Source organism: Pelobates fuscus, chromosome 2 (genome assembly GCF_036172605.1).
Source record: "Pelobates fuscus isolate aPelFus1 chromosome 2, aPelFus1.pri, whole genome shotgun sequence".
Taxonomy (NCBI): Eukaryota; Metazoa; Chordata; class Amphibia; order Anura; family Pelobatidae; genus Pelobates; species Pelobates fuscus.
In genome coordinates this window covers 260,296,096-260,315,140 of record NC_086318.1, presented here as the reverse complement: position 1 = coordinate 260,315,140, position 19,045 = coordinate 260,296,096, and the positions used below count along the sequence as shown (strand labels likewise).

General features: G+C 43.3%; 2 protein-coding genes across 2 annotated transcripts in view; both read left to right on the top strand.

The window, feature by feature from the left end:
* Positions 1-19,045, top strand: part of LOC134587171 (adenylosuccinate synthetase isozyme 2) — an 82,531-nt gene that overhangs the window by 36,299 nt on the left and 27,187 nt on the right. Inside the window, exons 7-9 of the mRNA XM_063443359.1 lie at positions 5,290-5,371; positions 7,386-7,512; positions 18,255-18,409. Coding sequence (XP_063299429.1) covers positions 5,290-5,371; positions 7,386-7,512; positions 18,255-18,409 — 364 coding nt within the window. The remainder of the gene's footprint in view (positions 1-5,289; positions 5,372-7,385; positions 7,513-18,254; positions 18,410-19,045) is intronic.
* Positions 16,145-17,176, top strand: LOC134585770 (11-beta-hydroxysteroid dehydrogenase 1-like). The gene has a single exon (XM_063441234.1). It carries the CDS (start codon positions 16,151-16,153, stop codon positions 16,691-16,693), a length of 543 nt encoding a protein of 180 aa, XP_063297304.1. The 5' UTR covers positions 16,145-16,150; the 3' UTR covers positions 16,694-17,176.

The window sequence follows — 19,045 nt, the reverse complement described above, 5'->3', positions numbered from 1 at the left end:
CAGAAATGCAATGATCGTGCATGTGGCTTCCTACGATAACTTTTCATTTTATGTGTCCGTTGGCTATGGCTGTGACTGAGACATGTGATCTCAATAATTAGCAGGGTGTCCACCTAATTTTGGCCATTAAGTGCACCAGCAGTAAAGTGTACAAGGAAATGGGAAATTATTTATTTAGGGTCTCAAGGTTTAAACAACAAAATGTATTTATATTATGCTATCTGGTGCAGGTTAGCTTAGGAATGTTAAAGGACCATTCTAAGCATCTTAACTATTTTACATCATTGCAAAACTTATGTGCAGAGAGTACCCAATCTGGCTTGTACATACCATCCCTGTTCAAATACATGCAGTAATTTTGGTGCTCAGTGTCCTTTTAATTCTTTCTCCCATTGAGTTAAGTTACTCCAGCCACCACGACCACTTCAGTGGAGTCTGTATGTGCAACACTTCAAGCAGAAGCTAGTTATACCCCCTGCACAAGTGACTTAGGCAGCCTGAAACCATGTTTGTCTCCCTTTCCTCCCTGCTTAAGTGAAACCCTCCTGCTTCCATTTCGCCTCCATTACTTTTTTTAATTAAGTTTATGCATGTGCTCTAAGCTGGCTGGTCCAATCAAAGGCTCTTTGAGAAGCCATATCACGGAACTGTTGCACGTGATCGCACCTGAGCTCCCCAGAGATGTTTTGTTAATGGACAGACTCCATTGCACGGCTAGGCCCAAATTTCTGCTTCCTAAGACCTCTAGACACATCTTTGTGTGTCTCCACTACTACCATGCCAAAGAAGAAATCATTCAACAGAGCAGGTCTCGTAAAGATCGGGCAGAGAAATATCGGGATATCGCCATCTATGCTGACACATCTGCCCACACCTTGAAGCGCAGATCATTCCAGCCAGTCACCAAGCAACTAAGGGCCCATCACATCATATACTGCTGGGGATACTTGGGGAAGCTACTGCTACAGCGTGCGGGGAGAACCACGGTACTATTTTCACCTGAAGATGGAAACCGGCCCTTCGAGAATGTGGACTGTAAGACTTTCCCCCTAAATGGAAGAGGCCCAAGAGGTGATGACGGGGGTGTGGGGGACAACACTCCACTCCAATTGAACGATCGGGTACTTGTACATTAATTTTTCCTTTTGATGACGTTCAGCAATGTTATAACATTTTTTAATTAATAATAAAAAATAAACATGTTTGGTCCCTTCTCCTACTGTACTGAGTTAGTAGTAGGCTCTCTAGGCGCACTTCTCCAAGAACAGGAAGCCATACCCTATTGTGCACACACGAGTTAGACAATACATACCCATACAACATGTACGAAGATATGACCCACCATGAAAATTCTGTCATAATGTAAAAGGCCTAAATATGCCAATGAAACACCTACTACATTGAGAAATAAAACTACATGAATCTGTGGTGTTGTTTATACAAGAAACCTATTTTAGGGAAAATGCCCCCCCCCCCCCCCCAACCCCCCAATGACAAAAGATTACCCAATACAATTCCATGCAACCTCCCCTGCGAAGTCAAAGGGAACCCCCATACTAATCTGTAAAAAGGCTTCCTTCCAATTACATTCTCAAAAAATAGATACGAACAGAAGATAAATCATTTTGGTGGGGACCATCAATGACATGATGTATACCATAGCAACTATATATGCCCCAAACACTAATCCACTAAACTTTCTCTATAAGATTTTACAGAAAATGTGCAACAACGAATCACCTTTGTACTTTGTGGTGACTTCAACCAAATTTTTAGACCCTACACTAGATACTACACTTGCAGCAGTGCAGAGCGATACAAGTGCCACTATCTAAACATCACTGTTATAATGCATGGAGAGTAACCCATGGAACAGAAAAATCCTATACCTATTTTTCGCCTGTACACAACTCTTACTCCCGTCTGGACACATTTTTAGTACTAGGGTCCAACCTGAACCAAATTGTCCATGTGGTCCAACCATGCCCCAGTTATTGTGGAAGTCAAAGATCTAAATGACTTCAAACATAGGAGTCCATGGAGACTTAACAACTTGCTACTACAAACTAGTTTTACAGACTAGGTGGTTATAGCCCTTCAGAATTACTTTGTATAGATCTCTACCCTGGACGTGTGCTCGACCACGGTTTTGCAGGCACACAAATCGGGGACTTTTTATTCAGAGAGCAGCCAATGGCAAAAATACCTTTTTTATAATCTGAATTTGCAAAACCAACTGACTCCATCCTCATCCCTGACTAGGAGCATACAACAGGCACTACAAATTACCAGTTACAAGCTCAAACGACTGAAGGCCAAATTTTATGCACAAGGCAACAAAGCGAGCAAACTACTAGTCACAAGACTAAAAGCACGACAGATCTCACAACTCACACTGGCACTAAGGTGTATACACCAAAAGACATAGGAGACTAATTTGCATGCGATTACACCAATCTGTACAACCTAAATAAAGATTACCAACCCTTGAAAGAGCATATTACTCCTTACCTGTCTAACCTCCAACTACCACAACTGACTCCTACACAACAGGCAGACCTTACTAGCCCATTGGCTGATCATAAAATCACTGCCACCATCAGAGCCCTCCCGTCTGGAAAAGCACCCAGGCCAGGGGCTTTTACCGCCACCATTGGTACAGTTGGTGAAAATGTAAAGTGAAGTACAAAGAAAGGAGAAATAAAATCTATATGTTTCTTATTACACATGTTGGTGTAAACATGGCAAAAACTCAAATTTGTCCAGGTTATGTAAGCAGACTTTAACCCTAAAGGACCGGCCTGTTTTTGCGATGTTGTACGTTAAGGACCAGAGCAGTTTTAACACTTTTGTGGTGTTTGTGTTTAGCTGTAATTTTCCGCTCTCTCATTTACAGTTCCCATACAAGTTATGTATTGTTTTTTTCAGGACAAGAAGGGCTTTCTTAACATACCATTATTTGTATCATGTCATATATTGTATTTAAAAAAAATAATAAAATATGGTGAAAAATTGAAAAAAAAAACATGTTTTTGGACTTGAAAAATCTTTTACTTATCTACAAAAGCTAATGAAAAAAACTGCTAAATAGATTCCAAATTTTGTCCCGAGTTTAAAAATACCCAGTGTTTACATGCTTTATTGCTTTTTTTTTTGCAAGTTATAGGCCTATAAATACAAGTAGGAAATTTCTGTTTCAATATATATATATATATATATATATATATATATATATATATATATATTTTAAATGTATCAATAGTGACATTGTAACACCTTTATCTGTCATAAATCCCCGAAACACAACTAACATGTACATATTTTTCTAAAGTAGACCACCCAGGGTATTCAAAATGGGGTATGTCCAGTCTTTTTTAGTAGCCACCTAGTCACAAACACTGGCCAAAGTTAGCATTTATATTTGTTTGTGTGTTAAAAATGCAAAAAACGCTAACTTTGGCCGGTGTTTGTGACTAAGTGGCTACTAAAAAAGGCTGAACATACCTCATTTGCAATACCTTGGGTTGTCTTCTTTTGCAAATGGTATGCCATCATGGGGCTAATTCTCATTCCTTGGCTACCATACGCTCTCAAAGGCAACCTAACCAATCTGACAAATTTCAATAAAAAAAAGTAAAATCAAGCCTTATATTTGACCCTGTAACTTTCACAAACACCATAAAACCTGTACATGGGGGGTACTGTTATACTCAGGAGACTTTGCTGAACACAAATATTAGTGTATCAGAACAGTAAAATGTATCACAGCAATAATATCCTCAGTGAAAGTGCTGTTTTTGTGTGTGAAAAATGCAAAAAACTTCACTTTCACTGACAATATCATCGCTGACAATATCATCGCTGTGATATGTTTTACTATTTTGAAACACTAATATTTGTGTTCAGCGAAGTCTCCCGAGTAAAACAGTACCCCCATGTACAGGTTTTAGGGTGTCATAGAAAGTTACAGGGTTAAACACAGTGCTAGCAAATTAAATTATCTGGACTTTAGGCCTGGGTTGGCAGGCAGGTCCCTCAAATTGCAATCATTAAAATTACTTAATTAGGTAAAAATATTACATAAATACGCACGTAGAATTTTAATATATATACATATTTATATTTTTGACGTCTATGTGTATATTTATGAAATTATTTATGTAATTATGTATATGGACATATGTATATTTCGGATTATTTTTTTTTTTTATTTATTTATTTATACATAGATATATATATATATATCATTACATTCCAAGTGTATTTTGATATATATATCTCTATCTCAATATCAAAATACTGTTAGAATAAAATTGCATATATATATAATTTTTTGTATTATTATTTGTATTTTATAATAATATATACCATATATAGTAATTATATATTGTATATATTCGTGTGTAATTTAAATATAAGTATTTATATATATATATATATATATATATATATATATATATATATATATATATATATATATATATATATATGTGATACATATACATATATTATATATAGATATAATACATGTGTATATATACATATTATTTTTTTACGTTGATTGGTTTCTTTTGTAACTTTATTTTTTTATTTTCCACTTGCAGGGAGATTGCCTGTCAGCACAGACAGCCCCCCTGCAGGCAGACACATGGACACCTATTGCGGTCATGTGATCGAGTGATCATGTGGCGGTGGGGTCTTGATCTGCCGAGGGGAGACTGCCCGGGCAGACAGGCAGTCCCCCTGGACCTGGAGGAGCGCTGATCGCCGCCGGGGGACCGGCGGCGATCAGGTAAGTAGCCCCAGACCGTTATGACGGTTCAGGACCGTCATCGGTCCCCAAGGGGATTTTTCCGATGACGGTCCTGAACAGTCATCGGTCCTTAAGGGGTTAAATGCACAGCGACACTCTGAGAAGCATTGGATTGGACCAATGATGGAGGGGGGCATGCCTCCTACGTGATGTCACTGGAGAAGACTGGTAAGCAGCTCTGAGGAAAATGGTAAGTAATCTATTTATTTTTTTTCTTAATTTTTATCGCTAATGTTATGGGTGGGGAACCTATATTTTACTAGGGAGACCCTAAAGCACTAGAAATACAGGTTTGTGTTCCTTTAAAAATGTATACATGTGGTGATCTGAAATCTGCTGCATGCACAGTAATATCTGATTGGAAAATCTAAAATTATAAAATGTTTTTAAACTACAAAAAAAATCCTCGAACTTAAGCAATATTTGATTTACTTAAATTAATCTGTAATTCTTATTTTAATGATTTGTATTAACAGGTTTACAGTGTTGGCTAACCAGTATAAAGCCATGTACCCTTCATTGGAAATTGATATTGAGGGTGAATTAAACCGGCTTAAGGTAATTAAATATTGAATTGTTGAATTTGGTCTATAAAACCCCCAAGAGTTACATGTCAGACACAACAGGCCTCAATTAGCATGTTAAAGTTCATGACATTAAAATTCGAAAAAGAGTTGCCTCTTCTCGCTCAAAAAAACATGGCTGTACGACTTAGGTTTGTAAAGTTGCATCTGAACAAACCACAACACTTCGGAATAGTTTCCTTTGGACAGATAAGACCAAAGTGGAGATGTTTGGTTTATGCCAAACTCGGCATACCAGCACAGACCCCTCATACCAGCTGTCAAGCATGGTGTTCTACAAGCTATTGAAATATAAGGTTGACTTGGCTTTTCATACAAAGCTTCTCCATTTTGGCATAATTTTTGGTAAATGATGATACGGTGTAATATGTCATGTCTTGTTGTTCATCTGAGGTTGTATTTGCCTCATTTTAAGACCTGCTAAGGAATAGCCAGTTGCTTTTATGTCTTGGTATGTAAAACCATAGAACTCGTATTGTGTACCTTCTTTCCATGACTGTCCATAAGCAGATTGCAGGGGTGAGCTCAGATCATCACTTCCTTCTAGGGCTTCTAAGCAGGAGTGGAAAGGTGAAAGCTGTGTCCATGAAACACCATTTCTCTTGCTGGGAAAAACCCAACGCACACACCCCTGCATGCGCCAGACGTCTGGCAATATGAATTCTTCATCTCTGGCATTGAAATAGCATGATGGGAATTGTATAAGAGTAATAGGGTGGACTTGTCTTCAGCTTGGGATGCCGACCTCTCCCACTACACTTTCTGTACCTTCTCCAGGTACCCAGGAAACCTCATATAAAAAGTATTAAGTACTCAACCAAAAAACAGGGTGCTAAACTGAGTTAGGGCCAGCACACCCCACATGCATAGCATGAAAAAGAAAAAATGTTCAGGCAGAATGCAATGGAACATCAAGTGCACAGCAATGTTTCGACCTGTACCTAGGTCTTTGACAAAGACCTGGGTACAGGTCGAAATGTTGCTGTGCACTTTTGATGTTCCATTAAAATCCTGCTTATACTTCAACACAGTGAGTTCCTGAGCATTTTTTTCTTTCCCAGGAAACCTCATGTCTTCCATGCAGGTAGTGACCCTATGCTTCCTCTAAGTGATGGGAGTCCCACTAAAGAGATCTTGCCTTCAGTGAATAAACAGTGTTCGAATTGTTTAACCCTGAATTTTCCTCTAGCAATGGGCTCAGCTCCTCCCCTGGCTTGGAAAAGGGAAGTTTCTTTCCAAGCCAGTTTAGAGAATATTGAGTCACTGGCTGAGAGTGTCATGTCAGCTCTCAGCCAATCAACTGCACCCCTGCACTCCGTGCTTCCTGTAAGTGAAATTTGAGAAGATGAATGCTGCCAGGGGAGGTGCTGAGACAGTCGATGGAGGCTACTTTGGGGTTAAACCATTTGAAAACAGTTTAACCCCTGAAAGTAAGAGTGCCTCCAGGGGCCTTCCATAACAACCTAATTTAGATTAAGTTGTTTTGGTGCCTGTAGTGTTTCTTTTAAATATCTATTTGATTAACTTTGCCTAGAGTATCTATAAATTTATTTGAATTATCAGCAGTCTATTTGCATTTTGGTCAGATGTTTTAATTGTTTACAAAATCCATCTCCCGTTTTCTCTTTCAATAATAATTGGTTAATAAAATAGAGCTTATGTACACACATTTACAATGCTACCTGTCCTGTCTGAGAGTAAAGGGCCATTTGTGATGACTGCCGCTTATAAATATGGAAAATGTAAATTTAGAATAAGCGTATATAATGGTTGAAAAAAAATGAAGAGTAAGGATATTCGTGTAATACAGAACTTAACAAAACAAAAAACGCATTTTCCTTTAAATTATGTAAACTAAAAGCATATCCTATAAAGAAGTAAGGCCTGTTTTTCAAAGGTTACAATATCACATTGAAAACAAAGCAAAATAGCTGGTAGGTACTGGTACACACTGGTATGCGTTGATTCTGTGTTGTTTTCCAACTTAGGACTATGCTGATAAAGTTAAACCTATGGTGAAGGATGGGGTTTATTTTATTTACGAGGCGCTCCATGGTCCACCAAAGAAAATCTTAGTTGAAGGAGCAAACGCAGCACTGTTGGATATAGATTTTGGTGAGTCAAAGATTTTTCTTGTCGTAAATGCTTTATATAAGTAAACTGAAAAGAGCTCCTCTATGAAAACATCTTTTAAAAAAATTGTTCAGAAATAAAATTTGCTGCTTTAAAGGAGCACTATAGTGCCAGGGAAACAAACTAGTTTTCCTGGCACTATAGGGTCATTAGGTCCCTCCCGCTGGGCTGAATGGGTTAAAACCCCTTCAGCTGCTTACTTTTCTCCAGCGCCGCGCTCCCTCTGTGCTGCGGAACTCTCCACCCCCTGCCGACGTCTGATCCTGATGCGCATGCACGGCTGTTGCCGTGCATGCGTTCAAACAGCCCATATGAAAGCATTACTTAATGCTTTCCTTTGGACGTCCAGCATCTTCTCACTGATTTTCAGTGAAAATTGCGGAAGCACCTCTAGCGGCTGTCAGTGAGACAGCCACTAGAGACTGGATTAACCCTCAGTGAAACATAGCAATTTCTCTGAACTATGTTTTCAACTGCAGGGTTAAAACTAGAGGGACCTGGCACATGATGTCTATAGTGGTCTTTTAAGTAATGGTGTAATATAAAGGGGTTATACTAAGCATCGCAACCACTACTTTTCTATTTTACATTGACCTACTCCTAGTGCTAAGACTTCTCTGAGCGAATGACTAGCCAATCTGGCTGGTTGTTTGCGGAGTATTTCAGCTTGGCACGCTTAGCCAGTGAGTGTCCTTCTAGGTCTAGAAATATGCACAGAATTGTCATTAGCCAGCCTGGATCTCTTGTCCCAGGCTGAATGACACTGCCAGAGGTGGAATTACACCTTCCGCAGCAATATAAAATATATTTTATGTGCAGTGTTTTTACAGCTCAACATACAAATGATCTGTGTTTGTGTTAAAGTGAAACAATTTTAGTATTAAAGGAATCTCTAATGGATAAGGGTCACTTATTACATTTAATCAGTACCACAGACCTGGCAGCAAGAACAATTGCAAGACACTAGACTTTCTGTACTGCTTGATTTGGATAGTGTTATGGTTCATGTGATGTTGGCAACCCCAAAATGCTGAAATCTGTTGGTCTGTTGAATGATGCTGTTAACCACTTGGATAGTATCTGTGATGATGTGATCTATTGTTAATGCTACACTTATGAGACTATAAGCTAGGAGATCCCCCCCCCCCTGTAAACCAGACACTTTTACTCACTGGTATTACAGCACTGGTCAGTCTGACAGCTAATGATCCAACTTTTAGATAGTCTGTCTGGGCAATCCTTTGCCTGAAGCACCCCATCCTTCTCTTGGAGAAGCATCTAGTATGTTTAGCAATTCTGAATGTGAAGTGCCTCTTGTGACTAGATGACAGCCATTAGAAGCATTCTAACTACAAATGTTAACACTGCTGTGTCTCACAAATGCTTACATTTGTCATACTGCAGGGGCAGTTTTATTATGACTTGGTGGTATTGATGCTTACAGTCTTTAATGTAATCTATGTGCTTGGTTCTTTTTCTTAGTTTTCTGAGCGATTTAGTACATTCCAGTGAGGAAGGCCAAGGGAAGGATGAGTAGAAAGCATTTATTACAATTGAAGATTATGCTAGCTTTAGTGTACTAATAATCTTAATTTTAATAATGACAGGAGGCAAGTATTTTGCATATCTCTTTACTAACTCCATACAGCAGTAAAGAAACACATAGAAAAAAGAACCAATCACAGGAGAGCAGAATGTACATAAGGCAACGTGACCTAATCATTTCCTCTTTCAGAAAGCGACAACAAGCAGAAGTAAATACCGTATATACTCGAGTATAAGCCGACCCGAATATAAGCCGAGGCCCCTAATTTTTCCCCAAAAAACTGGGAAAACTTATTGACTCGAGTATAAGACTAGGGTGGGAAATGCAGCAGCTACTGGTAAATTTCTAAATAAAATTAGATCCTAAAAAAAATATATTAATTGAATATTTATTTACAGTGTGTGTATAATGAATGCAGTGTGTGTGTATGAGTGCAGCGTGTGTGTATGAGTGCAGCGTGTGTGTATGAGTGCAGCGTGTGTGTATGAGTGCAGCGTGTGTATGAGTGCAGCGTGTGTGTGTATGAATGCAGCGTGTGTGTGTATGAATGCAGTGTGTGTGTGTATGAATGCAGTGTGTGTGTGTGTAAATGCAGTGTGTGTGTGTGTATGAATGCAGTGTGTGTATGAATGCAGTGTGTGCAGGGCCGGTGCAAGGATATTTGCCCCCCCCCCATATGTCCTGACCTCCCCTCCTCCTCCCTCAGTGGTCCTTACCTCCCCACCCCCGTGTTCCTTCACCCCCCTCCCCCAGTGGTCCTGACTCACCCCTCCCCTAGTGGTCCTTACTTCCCCCTCCCCTAGTGGTCCTTACTTCCCCCTCCCCTCCCCTAGTGGTCCTTATCCCCCTCCCTCCCCTAGTGGTCCTTATCCCCCCCTCCCTCCCCTAGTGGTCCTTATCCCCCCCTCCCTCCCCTAGTGGTCCTTATCCCCCCCCTCCCTCCCCTAGTGGTCCTTATCCCCCCTCCCTCCCCTAGTGGTCCTTATCCCCCCCCCTCCCTCCCCTAGTGGTCCTTATCCCCCCCCTCCCTCCCATAGTGGTCCTTATCCCCCTCCCTCCCATAGTGGTCCTTATCCCCCCCCCTCCCATAGTGGTCCTTATCCCCCCCTCCCTTCCTCCCATAGTGGTCCTTATCCCCCCCTCCCTCCCATAGTGTTCCTTATCCCCCCCTCCCTCCCATAGTGTTCCTTTTCTCCACCCCTCCCTCCCATAGTGGTCCTTATCCCACCCCCCTGCCCCCGATAGTGGTCCTTATCCCCCCTCCCTTCCATAGTGGTCCTTATCCCCCCCCTCCCTCCCATAGTGGTCCTTATCCCCCCCCTCCCTCCCATAGTGGTCCTTATCCCCCCCCTCCCTCCCATAGTGGTCCTTATCCCACCCCCTCCCTCCAATAGTGGTCCTTATCCCCCCCCTCCCTCCCATAGCGGTCCTTATACCCCCCCTCCCTCCCATAGTGGTCCTTATCCCACCCCCTCCCTCCCATAGTGGTCCTTATACCCCCCCCCCCTCCCACAGTGGTCCTTATACCCCCTTTTTTTTTATTATTATTTTTTTTATTTATTATTATTTCTTATTTTATTTTTTTTTCGTCCCCCCTCCCTGCTTGATATATGGCAGGGAGGGGGGCTCTCCTTCCCTGGTGGTCCAGTGGCAGTTGAGTGTGGGGGGGAGGGGGGCTGGCAGAGCTGTACTTACCTGTTCTGCAGCTCCTGTCAGCTCTCTCCTCCTCTGCGCCGTCCGTGCAGCTCCTTCTATCAGCTCACACTGTAAGTCTCGCGAGAGCCGCGGCTCTCGCGAGACTTACACTGGGAGCTGACCGAGGTGCTGAACGGACGGCGCGGAGGAGGAGAGAGCTGACAGGAGCTGCAGAACAGGTAAGTACAGCTCTGCCAGCCCCCCTCTCCCCCGGTCTGTATTATGGCAATGCAAATTGCCATAATACAGACCTTGACTCGAGTATAAGCCGAGTTGGGGTTTTTCAGCCCAAAAAATGGGCTGAAAAACTCGGCTTATACTCGAGTATATACGGTATATAGCAAACAATAAAACTAATAATAATTCCGAGTATAGCAAACCATAAAACTAATAATAACTCAGAGTTCCCATGTGCGAAGGAGCAAACTTCCAAAGGGTTCTCAACGAACAACGAAAAGTGTTCAGGGTTGAGTCAAATCCGAAGGATAAAATCTCCAATAGTTTCACATAAACTGCCAATTGTCTTCAGAGACGAATCATACTGAAAAGAGAATGTGACAGGTTTAGACATAGTCACGAACATGTAACTCCAATTAACATACCACATAACATCCCATTGGAGAATATAGTAACTATAATCTGATAACTGAGTAATTGCAATAAGAACTCTAATGAGGATTCAATATTACTGGAAGTACGAACATATCATATAAGCATCAATGTGAGGGGCAAACCTACCTTAGCCCCTGATACCTACAAAGCAAACTAATAGGGTGGGCAGCGGAGGGGGGGAATACTTGCCTCCTGTCATTAAGATTATTAGTACACTAAAGCTAGCATAATCTTCAATTTTACCACATGACAGGAGGCTTCGTATTTTGCATTTTTAACGCTGAGAAAAAAAGTATAGCACTAAATAAGAGTCCTACGGTGTGCCGAGAGACCCAGTCTTCGGCGTTGTGGGGAGGTCTTCCAAGTTGAGCGCCCACGTATATGCCATCAAACGGGAAATTATACAAGACCAAGTCTGACCGTCTGTCAGCAGGATGTCTAGTCCCGTAGAGTGGAAGGAGAACGACATCCACAGCCCATTAGCTGGAGGGGTATGTCATTGGGTAGTTGGTATCCTAGAGGATCATAGTCGCTTGTGAGTCCTCGGGTAGTGATACCAGCTGTAGTTCAGTCTTCATCCTCCAATAAAGGATCACGATGCAGGACCGAACCAGACAGGCTGGAAATGTCCAGATGGTAGGGGTAGGGTCGTCGCATCCCGGGGTTCCCAGTTTCCCAAGATGTCCCCGGCAGCCTGCGATCGTCCGCCGACCTGCTGAGAAACCCCAAAGCGGGACCTGGTCCCCAGGTAGCCGACCCTCCCGGGACTGAAGATGTGAGTACCCTATGGCTCCATGAGAAATTGTTGGTCATGGATGCAGCAGGAGAAGATTCTCGCCTGCCAGAGAATTACTGTAGACCTTGTAAGCATAAGTCCCTCGGGGAGGTCCAATCGGACGGAGCGCGATCACCATTGTGCCTCTACTTATACTGTGACGAGTGGTAACATCCAAATCAGTCGGCCCCTATGAGATGTGTTTCCCCCGGGAGATGGGTTGATCTTCTGTGAAGAAGTCAGGGATCGAAGGAGCCTACATGTTGTCTGATAAAAGTGAGTTGGTCCATCCCGGTGGATGTGAAACTTGACTGCTTAATCTGTGGTCACCTGCAGTAGGGTGCAGCCGATCTAGTATTTCTTTATCAATCCATGTATTGTAAAGTATAGGACCAGGAAGTCTAGGTATACAACGTGCAGGGTCGTGTAGTACCGCGGAGAGTCGTGCAAATATTCCCAAGGCGTGGAATAGTCTACGAATCCTCTGAATGAGTAGTCTTATACAAGTCTGGAGGTTCCAGCCGGTTCTCGGATGAACATGGGTGTTGACGAGTTTTCAGTTCCCTGGATTGATCTGAATGAGGTTCTCTCGGAAGAGAGTGTCTTATCTTCCCCGCCTGTATTCAGTACTTCTTTCGGTATTTCATCAGGGCCCACCAGGCTCAGTCACTGTGTCGGGAAGGAGAGGATGTACCCTGAAGCCTCGGTAAGGTGACCGAGCGGGAAGGAAGACCGTCCTGACGTGTCTAGGTCCTGAATGCAAGTTGGTTGACTACGTGAAAGTGGTCTTCCCCAGGATTGTGTACCTTTCACCTAGATGTGGTGAAATCCCCTGTGGATGTAGTAGGTTTATTGATGGTATCTGTGTGTACCGTGTTCTCTGTCCGCTTATCTGGAGCGCCATTGGTTGACTCTCGCTCTATATGGGTAATAGAGGTAGCGGGTCTCGGGTCAGATGTCCCGAAGTGGTCGATGACCGGCTCTGTTGCCAACAGTTTCCAATGAATCCCTTGTAAAGGTAATCGCATAACACCTCCCTCCTAGGAGTTCGGGCCCTTATTAGACACGCATGGATGCCACGGCTTTCATAAGTTCCCTTCGGAATTGTTGTGCCTTGTGCCTGGGGTTCCGACTATCTTGGCGCCCAGTTCGGCCAACCATCTGTCAGTGCGGAGGAGTGCTGCTATGCGCATCCCATGGGAGATGCGAACACTGTTTTTCTGCAAGGAGCAGAAAGTTTTTAAGTCTGTATACCCAAATTGTATGCCCGTTCCCGGACGATGTGTGGCGGCGTACAGCATCGCCCATGGTAAGGTCGTGAATCCTGAGAGACCTCCTCCGTTGGTCACTATAGTCGTCTGAGCCGTTCTGACCGGCGTGGAAGGGCATGGGTTTGTTCGACCGTCAGCGGATATGGACATTCTAAGCAAGAGGCTGCAAAGCCACGAGTGCATACCGTTGTCAAGTTGTGTTATCGTAGTAAAGGATACCCCTGTGTAAGGCACAAACCAGTATTCAGGCACAGGATGCAGGGCAAACAAATCAGTCTACTATGACCGTAGGCAGTGTTCATGGAAACACTGCTGGTCGTATTCCGAATCATGGCCAAATAAAACAGACTGGGGCTCATCCAGTACATAGAGGTTGCCATAGCATTGCCTCCGCTCAGCAGCACCGTGCAGCACATGTATAGTGGGGGCTCACCCCGGTGCACAGGGTATGAACCCTTAAGTGCTGGCCATCGCCCTGATAGTGTCAGTCACCTCTTCCATTATTAAATTCACTTCAAGGGGAATATATATCTTAAGTAGGCGGCTCGTAACTCATGTTTAGCGGTTGTAACTGCATGCCTCTGTTCGGCATTTTAGTGCAGTGCACGACTGGCTGGGCCCGGTGCATAGGGCGTGGGTCTTTAACTGCAGGCCGCAGAATTGGTATAGGGCATAAAGCCGTACCGTATCATGATTCATTGTCAATGGAGGTATTCCTTCAGCTGTAGGTAGAGGCTGTTGCCGTAAGACTTCCCTCGGTCGGGTAGTGTGATTCGCCTATCGTAGGGGTCTCACCCCAAGAGCACCGGGTCTGAACCCGTAAGTGCCGGACCCAGGTCCGAAGTACGGGTTTTCAATCCTCGAGTTCGCTGATGAGGGATAGGAGTAGAAGCAGCAGTGCTGTAGGGGCTTACCCCAGTTGCATAGGTTATGAGCCCTTCAGTGCTGGCCATTAGCCTGATAGTGTCCTACCGCTCCTCCAATAATTAAATGCCCCACCATGGGGGATGTTCTGCGCTGAGGCTTGCAACTCTGTCCCCTTTTTTGCCAAATAGATTGGCTTATATCTAGTCAGAGATCACCTCAGGTGCGTGGGGTATGGACCCGTCAAGCGTGGGTCGCAGCCAAATAAAATCGACTGGATGAGAGCACAATCTTTCATTTATGCAGACCCCACCAGGGTTTAGTAGTGTGCACTTTATTGTGTGCAAGTTATTGTCTCAAAATACCAAAACAACCCCAGCAGGGTGTGTGATATGGGGTACCCCTGCAGGGTATCTGTTGTAGTGTAAATAATGTCAGTGGCCCCAGCAGGGTCTGTGTAAATGACCGTAAGGTGTAATAACCCCAGCAGGGTATTCTGTATCTGTCACATAGTGTTGTCAAATTGCCCCAGCGGGCAAACCACAATATTGAGATTAGTATAACTGGGCCTCACCCAGGATCATAGAGGTGGCCACAGGGGGGGGGGGGGGGGGAGCCTGACCGGGGAGCCGACTAGACGCAAAATCTGTGAGCTCCCGAGCCCGGTCCTGATTTACAGCGGAAAACGGGGGGAAAATCCCAGACCCTGAACCCCAACTTACCTTACTCGACGACACCAAAGATGGGGAGCAGAATGATACTCCACACACCCGGAAAGACCGCTGGATCGGTAGATCAGAGGCTTGGGGCCTACACGACGCGGTGCAGGGGAGAGGCGGCCGCTCTCCCTACTCATCAAAGCGTGCGGCACCTGAAGTATCGGGCCTCTCCTCCCCCCCCAGGACCGGTGGGGGTTAACCCGGTCCAATCACCCGCAATCTGTGAACCCACACAGCTAACTGGCGACCTAGAAACCCACTTGCAGGAGGCACTAGACGGGGACGAAGCCAAGATGGCCGTCTATCGTAGGCCCACGAGGCGGAGCACACGTGCCCGACATGCAACAGACCCTTTACTGACACTCGATCGGCTCTGCGCGAGCCTCCGGGCAATGCTGCACGATCGCGGAATGGCTCACAGATTGGCTGCCAAGCTGGTGGCCACATGGCTCCGTCCGAAAACCCGTCGCCTCCACTACAGGTACCCACCGCAGGCACCCAGAAAGGCCGCCACGATCCGCAGCGACAAGCGACCCCACAGACCTGAAAAGACGTCTGGCTGTCTGGGCAAACGCACGGACCCACATATGCACGAGAGATGCCACGCCAAACACGGCCCCCACACAAGTCACTCACCTGATCCGGGAACCCATACCATCCCCTTAACGCCACTACCACTAAGCGAGGAGCCACAGTGGTGCACATCCTATGGAATGCTGAAGGGGGCAGCCCCTGGCCCAGAGGAGCCCCTGAAGTGAGGATCCGTGGAGCAGAGATGCGAACGCTCGTCGGGGCCTGGGGCCGGAGAGACACTGATCATTGCACCTACTTCCCACCGCACCACAACAGCTGCAACAGGCCCCCGAGCGCCGGCATCGGTTGACGCTAGACTCGCGCTGCAGGACTGGTCCCCAGCCACCCTAGGTTGTTTTCCATGTGGCCACCATCAACCGCCTGCATCACCGTGCCACTAACCCGTGGGTATAAATGGTGCAAGACCTACTTCAAGCGGCAATCTCAGTTACACATGGATACGAGGGGACTCAGTGACTTATATGCTCTCTGACTTTATGGGTTTGTCCCTCTAAGTGAGGCATTTATTTTTACAGCGCTCACCATACATATTGGTGGACTGGACATGCTGATTCTAAACCACATTGGTTATACTTACTTTAATTACTTTGATGGAGATGTGGACCATGTACGAAATCTCCTGGAGATCAATGTTCTGAGTTACGCAACCATGACTGTAGAAACTCTCCCCATGTTGAAAAAAAGCAATGGGAATGTGGTAGTTGTGTCTTCATTTGCAGGTAAAGTAGGCTTACCGTTTACTGTGCCCTATTCCACTACCAAATTTGCCTTAGATGGCTTTTTCAGCTCTTTGCGCATGGAATTCAAGCAACAGAAAACAAACGTTTCCGTCACATTGTGCGTCATCAGCTATATAGACACAGATTCAGCAGTAAATACTGTGTCTGGTGTCATCCAGCAACCAGCAGCTCCAAAAGAAGAATGTGCACTAGAGATTATCAAAGGGGGTGCCCTACGGAAAAGGGAGGTATATTACCAATATCAAGCCACAAAGATCCCGTTGCTGTTACGGGACTGGGCTCCAGAATTTCTAGAGAACCTTGTTCTTATGAATTACGATGTGACTAAACTCAAGCAGAAACAATGATTGTTCCTCCTACCTAGTTGTAGCTTAAAATAATAATCACCGTCACTTCAATCAAATCATTTACATAAGACAACAGCGTGGCAAAACCAGGACATTTGTTAATTTTCATGTGCTTTGATTTTTTTTCCACGAGCTCTCACCAACTGCGCTAGAAGGCATCTTCTGTCATGATATACAGTAGATGCCTATGGCCACATGGGATGTTCCATAGATTTTGAAAGATTCCTGCATGCAAGCACTACTATCCAATGATTATGTTATTATGGTAAGACCCATACACAAGTGACAGGTTAACTTTAAGGAGCAAAGTGTCTTAATAAGTACTGAATCCCAAATTTAAAAACAAAATGTATATTAAAGCACCGAGGGAGCAATATCTGAAAGTCGTTAAAGCTTTAACATGCACTTTGGCACCTTTTTCACACAAGCAAAGAGAGGTCTGGCATGAGAATAAAGGACCTTTAAGATTAACTTTTAATTTCTTACCATATAAAAATAAATAAGCTACATTCACATTGTACATGGTAACAAAACAGCCTTGTTTGTTGTAATTGAGACTACTGCATATTAAAACGATAAATGGTGCTTTTAAATTTCATAGCTATTATTTGGTGGTGTTGGTTATCTAGATGTACTTCAAACAACTGGAGGGTGATACGCTTATGTCTGATTTTTAGTAGACAGACAAACAGACTTGTCTTGACTTTGATTTGGTAATGTATTATAATTGTAATGCATTAAAAATATGCAAAAATGTCTAATGTTTAGAAAAATGAAACAGAAAAGGAAATTGGCCTTTGAAAGGACCACTCCAGATTGATTTTGATTTTTTGATTTTTTTTTTCAAATAAAAATTACTCTTTAGTAGAAACCGCGGGGGGGGAAGGGGTTAAGCCCCAGCCAGACCCAGAATCTCTGAGACCCTGGGGAGAAGGGGAAAGAGGGTTCTGCGATGCCCCAAGTATAGAAGGCCAGGAAAATTGCCAGTGATATAAATCACAGCCAAAGGTTAAGAAATTAGTATGACGTTAAATCTACATAATATCTATGAAATAACAGAAAAAAAACACAGTTGCACAGAATATAGGAGCACAGCAAGAACATACAGCAAAGTATATAATTCAGAAACAACCTCAAAGAGGCAATAGAAACATAAAGTAATGGAGAAGAGTAATACCTCCTCTGACCTGTCTGCTTGATGGAGCAGTAAAGAGAGAGGAAATGATGAGGTCACGTTGCCTTATGTACATCCTGCTCTCCTGTGATTGGTTCTTTTTTCTATGTGTTTCTTTACTGCTATATGGAGTTAGTAAAGAGAGATGCAAAATACGAAGCCTCCTGTCGTGGTAAAATTAGTATAACCGATACTAGTGGTGAGTTATGCTCTTACAAAGCAACTCTACTCATTAAACTAACCTGGTACAGTCAGAGTGATAAGGAAATGTATATCTGTGATTTCTAAATGGTAGTAGTGGCTCATGGCAGTAATGTGAGCTTAGGTAAGGTAATTTTATTTATATATATTATTATATTTATAATTTTTTTTTTTTTTATTATATAGGAACATATCCTTTTGTAACTTCTTCCAATTGTACTGTTGGAGGAGTCTGTACAGGTCTTGGTATTCCACCCCTGAGCATTGGGGAAGTGTATGGTGTTGTCAAAGCATACACAACAAGAGTTGGAATTGGCGCCTTTCCTACTGAACAAAATAATGTAAGTTTAAATTTAATCTCCTTAAAACCATTCTCTGCTGGGATATCAAGCCCATAAGCACACTTTATTTCCAAATACTGAAATGTGATTTTTTTTTTTTTTAGGGAAAATATCTGCTTTTCATAAATTCTCAACTTGAATTAATTATCTTAATGTAGAATGCAAAGAAAACCATGAGTTTAGGATTTTAAGCAGCCTACAACTGCCCTTGGTATACCTTCTGGCAAATTTCATATTTTAGTATATGGTATACTTCGATGAAATGAAGTGGTCTGGGGGTCTATAGTGTCCCTTTAATAGACCATCTATTCTAAAGTTAGGAGCTTATATATATCATTATTATTTATTATTATCACGGCTTCCTTTTCAGCAACAAAAATACAAATCTTAAATGGACACTATAGTCACCAGAACCACTGCAGCTCAATGTAGTGGTTCTGATGTCTATACACAGAAAACAAAAGGAAATCAGCACTGATTAACAAACAATATGAGGATCGGCAGCAACCCAGACGAAGGAGACCCCCTCAAATCTTTCAATAAGTGGGAAATATAGAAATGGGGTAGGGCTGCGCCAGTAACAAATAATAAATACAATAGTCCAAAAGAGTCTCAGTAGAGTGACCGTGCTTGATG